The 18,897-nt window shown below is 35.9% G+C and overlaps 1 protein-coding gene across 1 annotated transcript in view; it reads left to right on the forward strand.

Moving 5' to 3' along the window:
- Positions 1-16,944, forward strand: part of NYAP2 (neuronal tyrosine-phosphorylated phosphoinositide-3-kinase adaptor 2) — a 206,152-nt gene extending 189,208 nt beyond the window's left edge. The window contains exon 7 of the mRNA XM_006763405.2: positions 14,291-16,944. Within this exon, the coding sequence (XP_006763468.1) occupies positions 14,291-14,518 (228 nt within the window). The 3' untranslated portion in view covers positions 14,519-16,944. The remainder of the gene's footprint in view (positions 1-14,290) is intronic.
- The last annotated feature ends 1,953 nt before the right edge of the window (positions 16,945-18,897 follow it).

Consider the following 18,897-nt stretch of genomic DNA (forward strand, 5'->3'; position numbering starts at 1 on the left):
TGGAACAATTGACAAGGAGCATTTGTGAGCACATGTGCCCCTGGGGCTGCTACTGGTGAGCATGCAGAGGGCAGCCAGGAGTGATGGTGCTATAGTGATTCTCAGAGGAATGAGAGGTGAGCAAAGTGGATCAGAGCAGGGGCCAGGGTGGAGAGCTGCCCTCGGCCCAGAAGTACTGCCCTATGACCGTGACCCCTGGCCTGTCATTGCTCTGTTGAATTGTCTCCTTTCTCTGTTTGAGACCAGGAAGCCCTCCACGTTTGCCATTAGTAAATTGACAAGCGGGATGCTTGTTACACCCCATGTATATCTAACTCTGACCTCCCTGCAGCTTCCGGGAGCAGTGCATTGAGAGAGAACCAAAGGTTACATTTGATCCCACTGCAGCGTCTTGAAGATTTGCTGATGTTTGCCAAGGGCACGGGTGTCACTGGGGTTCAGGGACCTTGAACATGAGGTATATTTCCAATAACATACTGATTTTAGAGTAGATTAAGTTTTAGAAAAGTAAGGGACAAATTCTAGTTTTATGTGGTAAAAGGAGAGGACAATGGGATTCTTATTTTCTATAGAAAAATGAATGATTATGTATTACCAGCTTCTCAATATAATTTTTTTTCAAGGCCCCCATAGGTTAGTTAATGATTGGCATTACTCAATGTTTACTAATGGTGAAACAGTTTCAATTGCTTTTCGAAAACCTTACAACAGATTAATGGCTTCTATCTTCAGAGGTCAAGTTCTTTTGGAACTTTTTCTAAAATTTCCTGGGAAAGAGGCAACCTCTCCTGCAATTTGTGAAACTTAACCAAAGAGAGTAAAAATAAAAATAAAGACCACTTATTTCTTTCCAGAATATTATATATTTTGAATTGCATAATAAGGTGTCAGATGTAAGCATGGGGGACCCGGGGTAATCTCAGCAGGAGCACACTGATTTATGAGAGGTGTTGCTCATGACCGTGGTGAGATTGGATGTTCATGTGCAGATGTACAGAATCTCTGGGTTCAATCCTGGCTCAATTATCCTCTTGCTGAGTTCCATAGACAAATTATTTAACCTGTTTGACTCAGGTGTCTTATCTAAAAAATGATGGTAATTAAGGTGAGCTGTAATTATAGTCCTAAAGAGTGTCCAATAATGGTAATTTATGATAAAATGGTTTTGAAAACATCATCGGTTTTGTTATCATTTCCCAACCCTCAAAGGACAATGAATAAATTATTGTATTCCTCTTCCAGCTAAGAGGATGATATTAAATATATTGTATGAGAAACTTGGCATGTACGTTCAGGGGAAAACATAGCTTAACAAGTATGGACATAATTGCAAATTGCTTTTGGAAGCATGTTCTCATTTTTAAGGAATGCTTTAAAAAAGCAAGTACTTTATGTCAGAAAAAAAAGGTTAAAATGAGACTATGAACAACACTGCATATTTGGAAATCATGGTCTTTGAAAAAATAAAACTAACTAGTAAGTGAGATGTTTTGCACTAGTTATAATATATGACGCAGAGTGCCTTGGTGTTGTTATTTTGGTTTGTGTGTTTGTTTTTTACAATTTTGTCCACAGTGTTCATTAGAACGTTTGATAATTATATTGAATTATATGGCAGGATGTAGAATCCGTCAGCCTTGGCTTTGGACTGTCTTTCACCACCCAGCTCTGGAACCTCAGTGTTCACCTGTAGTAGAGACACATTCACAACTGTGTTAGTGACTATGGATGGAGACACGAGATGAGATGGTGTATAAGGTGTTCACACAGTGTTTACCACACTGCGATGTTCAGTTGACCTCCTGGCTCTTTCCATACCCAGAGGCCAACTGGAACAAACTCTCTGTGTTAGACCCTGCCACACTCGATGAATGCCTGGATTCCTCAGTACAGCCACTATAAGCTTCAATGGTTCCAATCAGAATGTGAATGGAAACCTCTAAAAGTTGTTTCTACGAAGTTTGACCAAACAACGACGTATTTTCCTTATTTTCTATAGGCATTTTGAGCAGAGAACAAGCTGTTGCTCAAATTTAGAACTATGGGGAAAAACTCTAGCTCTCTGAAGGTCCTGCCTTAGAGAGAGCAAGAGTGTGGAGCTGATTACATTCTGGGACTTCATTACACCAGCAAGGAGGGTTTGCAACTCTTTCTGAGAGTCCGTCTTAACATCACTGCCAACTATGGCATTGCTCCCTGCATTAGTCTACCAGCAATAATTTGTATTTTTCTAGAGTTCTAGTGCTCAATTTTCTCAGGAGCTTCAAAATCCTTTTAATCCAAAGAATTATATGGGAAACATAAATCTTTAAATAACAGAGATAACATCTTATATTTATAGAACTTTATTATAAGGCTACGGTATATTTCATGGGCCCCACAAAATCATATTTTTATAGAGGCTAGTATTTTAATTTTATGAAGTGGAAATCTGAAGCATTTTATAACCTCCTCGTTGTCCCTCCAATGCAGTTCTCTTCTCTGAAAATGGGAAATGGACTATTTGGACTGTTAAAAGGGTAGGTGTGTTTTGTAGTACCAAACCCACACACTCATTTAGAAACTGGTGTAAAGAGAAAATCTCAGCACTGATATTGGGCATTTCCCTAATTAGACATGTATGTCTCCTCAGAAGCCTTTTCAAAAATCGAAGGCAAATTACTGGAAAATGGCACTTTAATCCATCCCACTGGGATGGAAGGCTTTAGTTTCTCCGTTGAGCACAGAACACCGCACGTAGGACCTGCCTCTCCCAGACAACAGTGAGCTGAGCCTGTCGCCCCTTGCTTTTTTGCTGCTTGAAGGGATATTCTCTTCGGCAATAAGTAAACAGCCTGGGAAGCAGGAGGGAAGAAAGCGAGACCAAGACCGAGGACCTCAAGGCGGCAAGGAAAGGGACCGTGTGTTGCCCTCTTGACTTGGTTGATCACGGGCTACAATAAGCTGCTGCTCTTAAGTTGATTTTGGTTTTCTCATGCAATGTGTTCATTTCTTCCTGCCTTTCCACATTGACCCAATGAAGATCTGAATAAATTTGGCTTAAAAAAAAGTCCAGCTTCTTTTGAGGAAATCTAGTCACTCTAAAAGTCCAATTAATATATGGTCAACATTACAAAGGTTATTTTGATTCCTAGGCAGTAAGTGCTGAGTTTGAGTTGGGATGAAAGGTCTCAAGGGTTGAGTAACAGTAGCTGGACTTGGAACCACAGAAGGAAAGGACATGAACTTAGATGGAGCAATTAGGGAAGCACAGCCCGTAGTGCCAGCAGCTGCCTGGGGGTCACTGGAAATGAGCACTTTCTCATTTTGATAGAGTCCATAGTACAGAACATATTTTCCTATTATATTAAAAGCTGCAGTACCAGTGAAATGAAAAATGGCAAGTGGCACCTTGCATCAGCAATGAATGACAATGGCGACCAGATTGAACTGGAAAGACAAACTTACTGAAAGAGGGCAAAGGAACTCAGCTCCAGTCCATTGCTGTCCCAGGCCCCAGGCTGCTCTATTTGTTAAGAAAGGCCAAAATCTAGATGTTTTTGCCTCCTCTTACCTCTTACTCCCTCTCCTCTCTCTCTCTCTCTGTGTCTCTGTCTCTCTCGTATAATTTAATTATTTGGTTTTGTTTTTTTTACATCGGTTCAAAAATTTTAAATATTTTGTACTTTATGGAAAATACAACTGCGACCCTGACTCAGCCCTGCATTCCACAGTTCACGCCTTCTGATCTTTTCTAACCTGAGGCCCGGGCCAGTGAAGTGACTTGTCCCAAATTAGTAAATAGCAAAGCTGCTTCAGAACTGAATCACTTTGATGGCCAGTGTGTTTCTGGTTCTGTAGCAATGTTATGCTCATATAGGGCAATGCACTTATACTGGAGAAAAAATGTATTCCATGTACTTTCCCAGCTATATTCAAAGCTATAAGAACTAAAGAAGATTGTTAGTTGTTCCAGAGATTATTATTAAACTTTCTTCCTTGAGGATTAGAATATCCTGCTTGCCACTCTCTCTTTTTCTAGATAAAACAAATGTTTACCGCAATGTGTCTCTTCCTAATTTATCTGTGGTCAAGTTTATATGCACTATTAAAAACCAATATTTTGTAATAAAATTAAACTTGAAATTAAATTAATGCTAATGTAAGTGATTAACAGAATATACTTAGTGGAAAACATCAATACATGTGTTGTAATTGAATTTTATCTTGTAATACTGTTTGCTCCTTGAGGGAATGTCTCTTTAAGGCATTCTACTTATAAACTCCTTGCTCATTTAAAAACATAAATTAATTCTGAAACCTGCTCAGAGGTTTTTTATCTTCCTTTATTACAAACAATTAGCTTAATCAATTAACAGCTGAAATTATATCTGTAGTCATTAGGTTTAATTGCTGAGAAATATGTCATGTCTTCTTTATTGGGAAAAATGTATCACCATTTTCTTACAGCCTTTTCACTTCCCAAGGGCAAACACTTCCTAATAATATAGTAAAAGCCAAATCAAGAACGTATACCTACATACATGTACATAATGATTTTTAAGATTACACATGGTAGTGACTAGGGAAAATAGACATGATATATATATTTTTTTGTATTTGGACATCTTTCCTCTGAAAAGCCCCATGCTGCATTTTGACACATGGATGTCATATTTCATATCACATGTCACTAATGCTTATATTAGATGTCCTTCACAACTTCATACAAATTTTAATGCAGCAACTTTAAGGCAATTTCAGACATTTGAGAGTTAAATCACAAACCAACTATTTCTCACACAATATTATCATTATTTCTCAGTCAGTGCGTTTTTCTGTCTCTCTACACAGAAGAATCCATGTATTACATCTGTGTGTGTGCTTTGTGTGTACGTATAAAGATGCAAACGGCATGTTGCTCCCATTTGGATGGACAATGTATTGTTGGGTAGAGAGGTTTGATCCTGGCCTTTCACCAGAAAGCGTGGGCTAAATCATATTAAACTGCCAATTTGCATTTGTTGATACAAAATTAACATGCTATTTTGACAATTTGCTTGTGCATTTAGTGGTCATCTTGTTACAGGCAAATGTGCTGCATTTTAATTGTTTAAAACCTTCATTTTTCTAGTTGAAATTTTATTCTTAAAAATTGTGCTACCGCCAGACACTTGTAAAATGATGGTTTGCTGCAATTAACATCTTCTTTCATGGTGGTGTGGAAACTAGGCATGATCTTTTGCCCTTATACAGCCTTTGTCTTGGGTTTTTCCCCCTAAGGCAACTCAGTAAGCTAACACTTTTGTGCCACCCAGTCAAGAGACTAACATCTCACCATACTTGTGAATATTCTTGCAGAAGCATAAGTATGTGTGGGGATTACTGTACTGTTTGCTACCATCAAACTGAATAATCATTATGTTTCATTAAACAAATATAAAAACCTTTTTTTTGAAGGCTGTGTGGAAGCCCGCCGTGTGCACATACACAGGCACACATGGACACACATACTCACATAATGCCCAAGAATTCACATTTCGGCAAACTCTCAAGAGAAGCTGAATGCAAACTAAGGTTTAGGGAGCATCAGCTTGTCATTGAACCTGAGTCAAAGGGCTAAGAATTCTGAGACCACAGAATTCAAAGGCTTTGAATCCTGGAGACCCCACGGACTCAAAGACCCCCGTGTCTGAGAGGGAGGTGTTTTCAGCTGCAGAACATCCATACTATGACTCACATGGCATTGAGGGCTGTGTTTGAAGGTAGATGCCTCTTGGGTTCAACAATCCCAGGAGATTTTATATGTGACCTTGTACCTGTTAGGATGTTGTTGGATTCAATTGAACCAAAGTGAAATCAAAGCATTTATTAAATACAAAATTTTCAAGCTCCTTTCCTGAAAACACTCAGAGGGCATTGCACTTCTAGTCTTCTCTTTGTTTATTTTTTCATTCATTACATGAACATCTATTTCATACTTCCACTGTGCTAAAGACTAAGGAAGTGAGGATTAACAACAGAGCCCCATCTTCAAAAAACTTACAATCTACAGGGAGTAGAGGAGTTACATATTTTTGTGTCTACTTTGTAGTTGATCTAAATTATTAGTCCTCCCAGCAAACATGAGGTGTTACTGTTTTCATTTTACAGATAAAGAAACAAGGTGTCAGGAAGGTTAGGCGACTTAGCCCAGATCTCACAACTAAGTGGTAAAACCAGTTCATCTTATCCATTGTATCCACCTATACTGTCTCCTAAGAAAGAAGGAAATAAAACATGCGCACAAAAATAGGATTGTTGTTATTAAAGAGGGATGGTATTGGAAGACCTTGGCATCAGCTGTAATTGTCACTGCTTAGCAGGGAAGTTAAAACCAACATCTGCCCTTGAAAGTGACTTGTGACCCAGGACTTGATTAAAGGATGTCACTTTAAAACCGAAGAGTTAGGTATTGTCTTCACTTTTCAGACAGAGAAAATGAGCAAGCTATGTGAACTTGAAACTCTAATTTGTCTTTATATCCATGCAATTGTAAGACTTACTAATTTATGTTTAAAATCTTTTGATGGGTGGATTTTACATAATTGATCATGCAAACAAGCACAGATGTGTACAAACAAATAACATATATGGTCTAAAATACCAACACGTAATGTTTTTCATTACATGTCTAGTAATTGATCAGAGGTGGCACACTGAGGAGGGGTCTTAACATGTAGAAAAAGAAGGGAAGGAGTTAATATATACTCATAGTGTTACATTCAAAAGCAACTCTGCACTCAAGACATGCTTCTCATGTTATCAATATATCTATCTCTAAAAGCTAAATTTAGAAGTGAAATAAACACCACAATCCCAGTACATGCCTCAGGTGTAAACTTGTCTTAACAATTATTTCATAAAACATAGGTACTGAATCAACATTGCTGATAAATGAGCAAGGATCATAACAGAATACTTAAAAATATTTAATCAATATATCAGACTTAAAGGTGAAAAAAATAATGCAAAAATCTATGCTAAAAGCAAAAGCTATACCAAAGGTGCTATTATTTCAAGCAATATCATCAATGTCTAAAAGTTAGGGGCATTTCCTACATAATCTTTAATTCTCATAATATCTCAGGCATGAGAAAATGGTAAATAACTTGTACAACATCACAAAAGTGAGATTGAAAGCCAGGACCAAATGTGCACGCTTACGTTATCTGTTCAAATAGCTTCATTCTGACCTTGATAAGAAAGGGGAAAAAATCTTTAAGTGTCCACTCATCTTCCTGGCTTTGGATTTATGCTTTTAAAAGTTCAATAAGCATAAACTTTTAAAAGTTCAATAAGTGGTGTTTATAATAATTATAAAGTCACATGGATTATTTAAGTGGGCCTTTTAAATGTTTGCCATATAAAATATTATGATATTGGGTCACCTGTATGTGCTTTCAAAATATCAATTATTATATAACCAATACAAAGAGAAAGCTTTATTCATTCAAACCAAAAGACTTTTTTTTCCTGTGTAATGATCAAATAATATGGATTTAATCACTTTTTATTTGACAATTAAGTAATAGCATGATTGTGAATTTGCTGACCTGTTCAGTTAATTATAATCCTTCCATCTCAATGTTTTGTCAATTTCAAAAGGATTTTTGAGGGTCTATATTATATAAAGTTGACTCCTTTTCAAAATATAGTTGGAAAAGAAAAGAAAAATAATTCAGAAATATTCTTTTTTTAAAAAGTTTTTGAAACAAATGTTCTATGGAGCAAAAAATCACTGCAGGGTTATTGAAACAAGGGGTTGACCAAACCCCTAATCTAGAGAACTTAGGCCAGGTTATCCACTCATTTCTTTAATTCCTCTATTTCCTTACAATGATGGAATCATAAAATGTATAGTTAGCATGCCAAATAATTTGTCTACACTAATTGTCGGAGCTGATTTGAAATCTAAGTCTCCTCTTTATAATTTATCTAATGAGCCAAATTTGAAATGAAAAATATATGAGGGCATATAAATCAGTGCTCTGGGTTTAGTTTTAGAGCCCTTTTTATAATACCAATAGTGACACTACCTTTTCCTGTCTTCAATCAGGCTGTTTTAATAGATACATATTTTAAAGGTGAATTATATTTACTTGGTAGGTTAGCAAACTTATTTAGTATAGGGGAAGACAGTAAATATTTTAGGCTTTGTGGACCCTATAGTCTCTGCCCCAACTACTAAACTCAATAGCATCAAATAGCCATAAACATCAACAAATGGGGATGTCTGTGTGCTAGGTAAAACTTTATATACCCTGACATTTGAATTTCATATAATTTTCATGTGTCACAAAATAGTATTTTGGTGTTTTTTCCCCCAACCATAAAAATTCTTGCAAAAACAGGCAGTGGTATTTGGGAACTGGGTTGTATGTTGTCAATCTCTGTCTGTTACCTTGACAATCTCTGTAAAAAAGCTGTGGTGTTTATATGTTTGTTCTTTATGTACTTTTGGTTAATAATGAATCAATTTCTCTGCCCACTAAATGGGAGAGGGAGAACATTTTCAGTCGAGTGTTAACACCTCTGGCTAGCCTCATGACCCTTAATGATAGGGACAACCCTGATGTAGGTGACTCGCTGTCTCCCTTAATTCTTGAAGAAGTGGCTTCCCCTTCTCGAATCACACCAGCTGGCCTTCATGCCATTTCCTGTAGGATACATATTCTGTAGGATAAGGGAACATTTCAGTGAAATTTGGTAACTTCTGTTTCATTTTCAGCCAGATTCAAGTTTACATCCCCCCACCCGCCTCCTCACTTGCTGAAAATGATAATTTCTCCTAAAATGGGTTATCCAGGTGGGAGAAGTTGGCACAGGAGAGAGCATGGAACTGATAGACTTTTCCCCTCAGAGCACCTGGAAATTAATATTGATGTGTGTCTATTGTTTAAGACATTACATTTTATTCACAATTATCAAGGCTCACAGCTGAACTTATTCTGAGGCCCACAAGGCACATGCTTGATATTGCTCGTGTCTTCCAAATCTCTGAATGAAGGATTATTGTTTACATGCGACCTCATGGGGCATGAAAGTCAAAGCCAACAGCCCTAACCTGTTTGGCTCAGTGGATAGAGTGTCAGCCTGCGAACTGAAGGGTCCCAGGTTTGATTCCGGTCAAGGGCATGCACCTTGGTTGCGGGCACATTCCCAGAAGGGGTGTGCAGTAGGCAGCTGATCGATGTTTCTCTCTCATCTCTCTCTCATCAATGTTTCTAACTCTCTATCTCTCTCCCTTTCTCTCTGTAAAAATTCAATAAAATATATTTAAAGAAAAGAAAGTCAAAGCCAACAGAGACAAGCATGCTTGTAGTAATTCTATTCTGGTTTCATTTTTAATACTGAAATGCTCCAACTGCTTATTTCAGTATATATTTTCTCTTTATTATTTACATATTTTGGAAAATTGAATAATTTAAATAAATACTATGTAGATTTATTTTTGGACAATATTACTGTTCCTTTGTCCTCTGGATGGTGTTTACCTTGGTATTGGGAAGTACTTAGTTTATTTTTTAGGGAAAGTAATTATTGAAATAATTTCAAGACTCCTCACTTGTGCTATTCCTGAGAGGTGGAAGGACCAGGAGACAAGTCATGAACAATGTGTCGGACTTTACAGTTTCTCAGTCTCTTTGCACATTTTACTTCTCTGCTTCCTATAGCCATGTGAAGTATGATGTGCCAATTGACACAATATACATGTAAAGTATGTACAGTATACATGAAATATATATGTGAAGTCTATAAAGTATATATAAGTATATGTATATATGAAATATATGTATACAATGTCTGTATAAAGTACCTACAAGTTCAGAGAGATATATGACTAGAATGTCACAAAACAATCGAGATCTCAAAGTCATTTACTCTTTCTATTACACTATGTTTTTCCATCTAAAGAATGAAAGCTACAGTTATATATTCTTTGTGATTTTAATATATATATATATAACTTATAAAATTTTAAATTTATACAAATATCTCAAAGAATGTACAGAGGGTTCTGTATACTTCACACCCAGTTTCCACTATTGTTAATATGGTACATTACCATGATGCATTTGTCACATGTCACATGATGCATCAGTATTGATGAATTATTGCTAAAGTGCATACATAGTACTTTATTTGGATTTCTTTTTATAGGATGCCACATCAATTATTTTTAGTCAGCATGCCTCCTTTCCTTCTCTAGACTATGACACCTTCTTGGACTTTGCATATTTTGTATGACCTTGAGTGTTTTGAGCATTGTTGGACTGATATTTTGTAGGGTATCCTTCCAGTTAGGTATGTTGGGTGTTTTTCTCATGGTTATATGGAGTTGTGGTTTGGGAGAAGAAGACCACAGAGCTAACATGCTTTTCTCAACACATCAATAAGGGTGCATACTCTCAATATCACTTGTTACTGTTGATCACCTGGTGTGGGGTAGGTTGTGTCTGCCAGGTTTCTCGACTATGAAGGTACTCTGTTCCCCCTTTCATGCTGTGCTCTTTGGAAAGAAGTCAGTGTGCAGCCTATTCTTAAGGGGCATAGATCTATTTTTCATCTCCTTGAGGATGAGCTCCATTTGACTTGATGTCTATGGACTTATGAGTCAAGAATATTGTCTCTGATGAATCATGTTAATATGAAAATCTTGTCCAAGAGATATGTGTTAATATTAATTGAACAATTGTTTGTGATCGCCTCTCAAGGTATACTTACTTGCCTGTGTATGTTTTTATTTCATTCCTTCATGGTGTACATAATAAACACATTTGAGTTAAAGACAAGAAACAAGGCCACTTGATTGAATAGCTAAACTAGAAGAGTTTATTTGCTGGGCTTAGTTTCAAATTAGTTGTAAATCTACTCCCAGAGTTCTCTTAACTCCAGGGGGAAGTCGAATGGGATTTTATGGCTAAATTTAAATTGGATATGAAGAATTTGATAATAAAACAAAAACAAAAAAGAAAGTCTGGAATATTTCCTGGATAGCATTCTTAATACACTTCATATAATTTCTAAACATACTATTTATTTTGTCTAAATAAATGAATTAAAGGGTAACATCTTACTATCAGAATGAAATGTAATTTTTAGACACATTTTAGAGGATTTGGCCATGTAAATGGCTATAGTAGTAACATTGGAGTTCAACTTGGGTGAATTAAAAAGTAAGTGTACCCTCCAGGAAATAATATTTAAAAAATATGTAGTATTTAAAAGTAAATTCTGTATCACACTTGATATATTTGTAAAAATATTTAAAATGTTGAAAAATGTAATTGGCTACTTTCTAACAACCTGTCTTTGAATTCTTAAAATGTTTACTTGTATCTCTCTTTCATGGGTTGGACTATGCTTTCTTGTGGAATTTGTATTGAAATTTGGCCACCAAAAGAGAATAGGTTAATATGACAGGGTCGTCTGAAAAAGAAAAAGTGGTTGCTTTTCTTCTATTAATATTTTATACGAAATCAACCAAATGAATATATAAGTATTCTAAAGTAGAAATGTAAATAATATAAAAAACTATACCTTATAACTTCACACTTAAACTTCTTTTTAGATTTTAAAGAATAGATTATTCTTAACAAATTGACATACTTATACAGCATAAACTTCTCATGGACTAAAAACACATACTTATTATAGGTAAGGTGATATGGTTATGCATATGTGAAATATTATGACAACTGTGAAATATATTAGTGTGAGAATTAATCCAGGAAAATTATTTTGCAGTGACGTATAATAATTTGCAGCCTAAAGTACTAAAAAATAAGTAATAAATGAGTGAGTGTTTGTGTGGAGCAGTAAATACAATGCAAATATTGAAGAAGTGCTATAAATATCTCACCCGTAGTGTTTTCTAAGAGGCAACAGAAACTGTTAGTGATGTTGGCATCTATTCATGCATAAAATTTTTTCAGAGAGCTCAATCACTGTTCAGCATGTTGGGGCTACTGAGCTGGATGAGATTTGGGGCCTACCTTCTGGGAATCAGGTGTTATCAATTCCATTGATAACAGTTTATTGTCATAATAAATTTTGTTTGTATTTCCACCATTTTAGAGTTACTGTATGTTTTTTGCATAGATTATTAATTCATAAAATATTATAACCTTTTTGAAAAATTTCCAAGCAGCTTTGGCAATCTCCTATTGGGACAAAAGCCTGTTCGTTATATTAACTCTTCAAACACATAAGATTGCATTTAGAAAGTGAACCCCCGTGGTCAAGGTCCTGAGTTAGGAGCCAGAGGACATCAAAAGGCATAAAATACAGCTCATCCTTTCAAAGAATCTTATATTAAGCGAGGCACATACAAGAATTTTATCTAAGAGATTATTTTGGGGATTCTGCTAAATTGCTTGATTTTGTTTTATTTGATAAGCACTTTTTTATTAACTCATAAAGCCATAAATACATTTGCATTCTGAGTAGCGTCTGGGAACAGTAGTACATATAGCAATAGTTATTATTACAATTTCTAAAGACTATCCAGGAGATAAGAGCATGATGTAGTAGAAAGAATATTAATTTTCCAGTCAAACATATCATATGTCTATATCACAACTAATAAGCTGTGACCTTGATCTAGGGCCTTAAATTTTCTGAGTCAGTTTGCTCATTTGTGGTATGTAGGTAAATCCTAACTTTCAATGGATCTGGGAGGGTTTAATGTGACACATGTGGAGCTCTTTGCACATGCTTGGCAGAAAGCAAGTGTGGAAAACTAGGTATTTGTCAGTATTAAAATAATAATTCTTGAGCAATGCCTGACTGTTTTCAAAAGTGACTTCAGCCCTCATTTGTCCCAATATGATAAGGTTGTGGGTTCAATCCCCAGTCAGGGCATATGCAAGAATCAACTAATGAATACATAAATGAGTGAAACAACAAAGTCCCCCCCCCTCTCTATCAATCAATAAATAAAAATTAAAAAGCCACTTCACTTTTATTATGCAATTTAATCCTTATAGCACTTCTGTAATTGAGATATTATCAATTCAGTTTCTTAGATAGAGAAGCCAATGAGTAGAGTGCATAGAGGAAATTCGACACCCATGAGACCTGGATCCTGGTCCTTTAGCTCTCGGTCCTGCCCTCTCCATAAAAGATTAGGTATTTGTCATTGCCTTGTTCACACCAAAACCTATGTGCTTGGCTTTTGTAAAGATATAACTTTTTGGAGTCTTAACGTCCTCATCTTAGTACAATGAGGGCATTGTGCTAATTTACCTTCCAAATCCTTTTCAGTTCTGTGTATATTGAGTCAGTGTAGTGTAGTTGTCAAAGGCATGGTGTTGGAGATGAACTTTGGGGTTCCAATCCTAACTGCCATTCCTTGGCTCTGTGACCTTAGTCAAGTTACTATATCTCTCTGTTTCATTTTACTTATCACTGTGGATTAATAAATAGTACTTTCTTCAGAGCATCATCATTGTGAGGAATAAATGAATTATGCTATGCATAGCACTTAGAATGGGATATGGTATAGAGTAAGCAATAGGTAAGTATTTGCTCTGATTATTATGCTAAAATTGTAACATCAAATTCAGAAACTCCAAGTGAACTATTTAACCCTTTCTAGTTATAAAGTAGATTTGCTACATAATTAAGTGGAAACTTCCCCATCCTGGATTAATGGCTTAATTACATTGCTGTCTTTAATTCTATATGGTATTTATAAACAAGCCCATGTTTTATTTCAAGAATGCAAATGTTCATTAAAATCTATAAAACATAGACATACTGGAACCTATAAGACAATGGAGTCAACATAGAATATTTGGCAAATTGCTTAGAAGGATAAAAACAATTTTATTTCTATATAGTGGACTTTTACAATATACTGGAAAATATTTATGCCTAAGTTATCTATAATAATAAAAGGGCAATATGCTAATTAGACCAGACATCTTTCCAGACATCATTCCAGACATCCTTCCAGATGAAGCCGGCAGCCAGCGGGAAGCCCGGGTCCTGAGTGCCAGAGGGAAGCCGGTGCTGACAGCCGGAACAAGGAAGGCCTACTCTTGCACAAATTCTGTGAATCGGGCCTCTAGTTGTTTAATAATATCACAATGTTTACTAATTTAAGTAGAAAATGTATTTATAGTTTCCATACTTTAATTTTGCTTTGTAAGACATTCAAGCAGCTGACATTTTTCAAAACAACTACTAGCACAGTGCAAACAACAACAAAAACCTGCTTTCATTCCATTTTTTTGTTCTGTATTCACTCTTTCTTTTTTGCTAGGTGGCATGCATGCAGTGGGTTCATGGAGACCATACAATGCTTGAGATGATTGAGAAAAAGCGTTGCTTGTGCAAGGAAATAAAGGCTAGACAGAAAACGGAAAAGGGTCTTTGCAAACAGGATAGCATGCCCATCCTGCCCAGCTGGAAGAAGAATGCAGGCGCAAAGAAGTACAGCCCTCCACCCTATTCTAAACAGCAAACGGTATTCTGGGATACTGCCATATGACTGTGTACAGGATGGCGTGAGCTCCACATGACTTAATGTGAAGAGGGAGGTCGACTCATCATGTGCTAAGTAACTGTTCAGTATCTTTTCTGTTGGAATGGAACATCAGCACTTCCCTGGAAAACTCATGGGAAGCTGCGCTTACGCACGGCAAGTGCAAAATAAAATGTATATTTCCTTGCAATTAAGGCACACTTATTTATCACGGATTATTTTGAATCCAGGAAGAGATTAAGATGTACATATTTTACTAGTTTATGGGTGACACCTGAAATAATACACAATATACGTATATAAATGACAGAAATATCAAGAGTTTTACTATATGATATAATTTTGGTATTAACTGGTTTGTTATCTTCTCTTTTATATATGTAATCCCTTGATGCCTTTTATTATTAATTTTGCAGTTAAACTACCTTTTTCTGCCCATATTTGTCTTCTGTACAAGAGCTCACAGCTATAAACCATGTTCAATCACACAATATATGATCTGGTGCTAGTAAAGTATATGTTGAATATCATAGTCATTAAGAACACATGTTGTTTCATATGTTTTTAAGAGTTTGACAGGGAATGCATGTGAGTGTGATGCTTAATGCGATGCTTAATTTGGATGTTCACATGACATCGACACCAACATTTTTGCTACACTGGCTTTCTAAGAATTTCTATTGAATATCATCTTGATACTAAACAATGGTTAGTCAGACTCCACATGAAGTTATTAGGATATCTTTGGACATCCCAGCAGAAAAAATTTCCTTCAGAAATGACATTAGGGATGCCCATCCTTGCATCATTGATCTGATTGGAGGAGACCAGGTTCACTGTGACAAGGGAAGCAACAAGGAATCAAAAGTTAAATAGTGAGATGACATTCAAGAAGCTGGGACCTGTGGCATTGCAGCCACTGTAATCACTATTTCTAAGTAAATTCTCATGTGTCTGTTTGTCCCCTCTCCCATTCCCTCCCCCCAAAAAAAAAATGAGAAATAAATATTTAACCAGGTGCGTTTACAGATTTTAGTACACTAAATGTCAATCCTCCTCAAAATTTAGGTCTATTAACGAAATGGTATTTCTTGTACATTTTTTCACCCTAGTTATTACCACATTTTTGGGTCACAATCTTCTGTGCATGAGTATCACACCCATTCCCACTAATTATGACACCGTGACCAAAGAATTATGACCACTTGTTTATTTCATTTTATTTCAAGGAAGAAACAGGAAAAGCAGGGGATCGGGGACGGGGTGGATTCAACTTTATGAGGTAGTAAAATTTATGTTAAACAAATTATATATATCTTTTAAGAATAGCTTGTTAGTTGAATATAAATATTGCCACAAATGAATAAAAAGGCAACTATCACATATATTTTGTATATTTAAATTACTATTTATGCTTCTTAAAATTGACAGTATGTGGTTCTTTAACAATCAATTGAGTATTATATTTCTGAGAGACAAGGTACGTGTTAGAAGTTATTGTCATAGTGGTTTTCCTTGTAAGGGTTTTGACAGCAATAGTGCAGTGTTGCTCAATAAAACCAAATATAGCAGGAGTTAGGGAACTTTTGTAATCTATATTCCTAAAAAATCTAGTAATACTTTATCAGTAATAGTTCCTTTCAAGCCTTTGAAATCTTATAATTTTTTAAGATTTTATAATTAATGTATATTTTGATGTCCAATTAGAATTCTGAAAAAAAAAATAAGGAAAAGGTAAGTGGGAGCATGTGTATTTGTCATGTGTGTGTGAATGAGGACTCAGTGGGAGAACTGTGTACATAAAATGCTTTCTAAAGTTTTAGGTTTTGCTTGTATACCTGAGGTGGTAAAAACAAATAAAAAGCAGAACCACAAGTTCAGGAAATCTTGGAGGGATCTTAAGGAGCTTAAATAAACCCTGTTGCCATATTTCACCAGTTATGAAACCCAATAACTCATGGGACACAAATCTGAGTGATAAAAATGTGTTAAGATAAAATCATAATTAAAATAAAATGTATTAATAACCCAAGTTGTTATACTGATTCAAGTCATTAGGACCACATACACTCAAGCCAATCAATCAGACATCAGACATCAGTTCTTAGCATCTTGATTATGATCTTGGTTTATTTATTATATTCAGGCTCCATAGGGTCATGATTGGATAATTCCCTGGAACTTATATTTAGGTAACATGTGTAAGCACATTTTCAGCTGCTGATCTTCTCCATATTTCTCTGACTTAAGCAAAAGACTTTTTAATGCTGGCCATTTGTCAAGAAGGAAACAGGGGTACTGGCATGATTTGGGCTGGATTTAGCCATTCCCATTTATTCTGCCCAACTTATGCTGTTGCCGAGTTTCACGTGTTCCTTTTTATTTATTTTTTTATTTTTTAAATACGTTTTATTGATTCCAGAGAGGAAAGGAGAGGGAGAGAGATAGAAACATCAATGATGAGAGAATAATTGATCGGCTGCCTCCTGCACCCCTCACACTGGGGATGAAGCCTGCAACTGGGGCATTGTGCCCTAACCAGGAATCAAACCGTGACCTCCTGGTTCCATGCTCAACCACTGAGCAGTAAATGTTGGACATCAGATACTCCTTTTTAAAATAAGTTATTTTCTAGAAAGGTAACTTCTTTGAAATTCTGATCTTAGGCAATGGTTTCCATTTAATTCTTTCAATCTTGCTTTCAATGGGAAGTAATGGAAAGATCTGGAGAAGTGGTTTCATGGATTTTGGCTCAAGAACTGTGCTTATCCTACTGTCTACTCTGGCTTAGCCTGTATGGCAATAGCAAATCTATAATGGATTTCCTCTTAGTAAATGCTTCTTTATGTGGAGGGAAAAGGAGGATAGGACAAAGAAAAAGAGCTTACTTTCTCATGGTCATCAATTAGGACACTTTAGTCTATGAATTTGGTTAGAAGATGACAAAAATCCACCTTCAGCCAGAACAGCATTGAATGGCAATGCTCATCTTTTTCATAGTGCCAAAGAACAGATCTTATCCTGGTATGGTTAGCAGGTGGAAAGCGCTCAGACCTATGAAAACATGGTCTTTTCACAGCAAATTTTGGAGACACAGAATTTTATTGGCTGTCAGCCAGATGCTTTTATATGTGAGAAACTTCCTATCTGAGAAGAGACAAATCAAATCCTGAATTTCTGCCCAGTCCCAGTAGCCAGCACACTTGGAGGTCTCTCGGGAGTTCTTTATGGGAACACTACCCGCCTTGCCCCGTGTTCATGCTGTCGAAGCAAGTGTGGAGTGAAAAGTGACTGATCTGTGTCAATGAGCATTGCTCTCCTTCCATATAAAATTGCTGGGAGAGTGAAACAAATAAAACAGTGGGAGGTTAACATTTGTAGTTTTACAGAATACACACCTTCAAATACATAGCCATTGTGTGGATACAACCAGACAGAACTTCACTTTTCAAAATAATGACACCGGAACTTCAGAGACACTGAGGTTCCAGAAAGTTTTCTTTGCTTTGGAGAGGAGAGAAACCTTTCTTACTACGTTCTGGCTTTAACCTCATTCTGACACACCTTTTGGGTTGACCGTTTTGAGTGAGGTTAATGAGCAAGTCAAAAACACTGAACAACCCTGTTAGGATATCATTTTAACTATTAAACAAGACATCTAAACAGTGCACATAAAATGCAGTTTTTCTATTACTTACATGTTAAGGTGAGCCACTTGCCTATAGAAAAGAGCTGTAAGCTAATTATGGCTACCTATGAAAATCAGCAGAGTCCTATGATTTAAGCAGCAATCTGAGATGAGAAATAATTCACCTTTGTGAAGGAATAGAAGTAGAATAAAATAGCAATTTGTAACTCATTATGTCCCAAACTTAAATGGAAGTGAAAGAAAAATGGTACTTATAGTATTTAAGATAGTTAACTGTAGAATGTGGACAATTTATTAATCCATTACTCATTTAACAGTTCACAGTTAAGCAACTTATGTATCAGTTATTTAAAAAATTTGTGAAGTATTTGGCATTAAATATTCAAAAGATGTGGCCCTGCCTTTAATAAGCTTAATTATGCAATCATTAATATTTTCAAAACAAAGTCAATTGTTTTTAAGAAGATATACAATATCACATGTGCTTGACATCACTTATGTGCTTATATATGGTATTCTCTTTTCTTTCAAATCCAATGTACAGTCAAAATAAACTACTACAACATAGTAAAGTCAACGTCTAAGTATAAAAGTATATGTTTATGTGTAAGCCTCTATGTGTGCACATAGGATATGTACCACTGTCTATCAGAAAATCAGTAAGATGATAGCAAGTTTTGCTATGTTGGACTTGAACACTATTGCTTGGGATTTAGATTAATTTATAACCTTTTGA

Source organism: Myotis davidii, unplaced genomic scaffold, assembly GCF_000327345.1.
Source record: "Myotis davidii unplaced genomic scaffold, ASM32734v1 scaffold575, whole genome shotgun sequence".
In the NCBI taxonomy this organism is placed as follows: Eukaryota; Metazoa; Chordata; class Mammalia; order Chiroptera; family Vespertilionidae; genus Myotis; species Myotis davidii.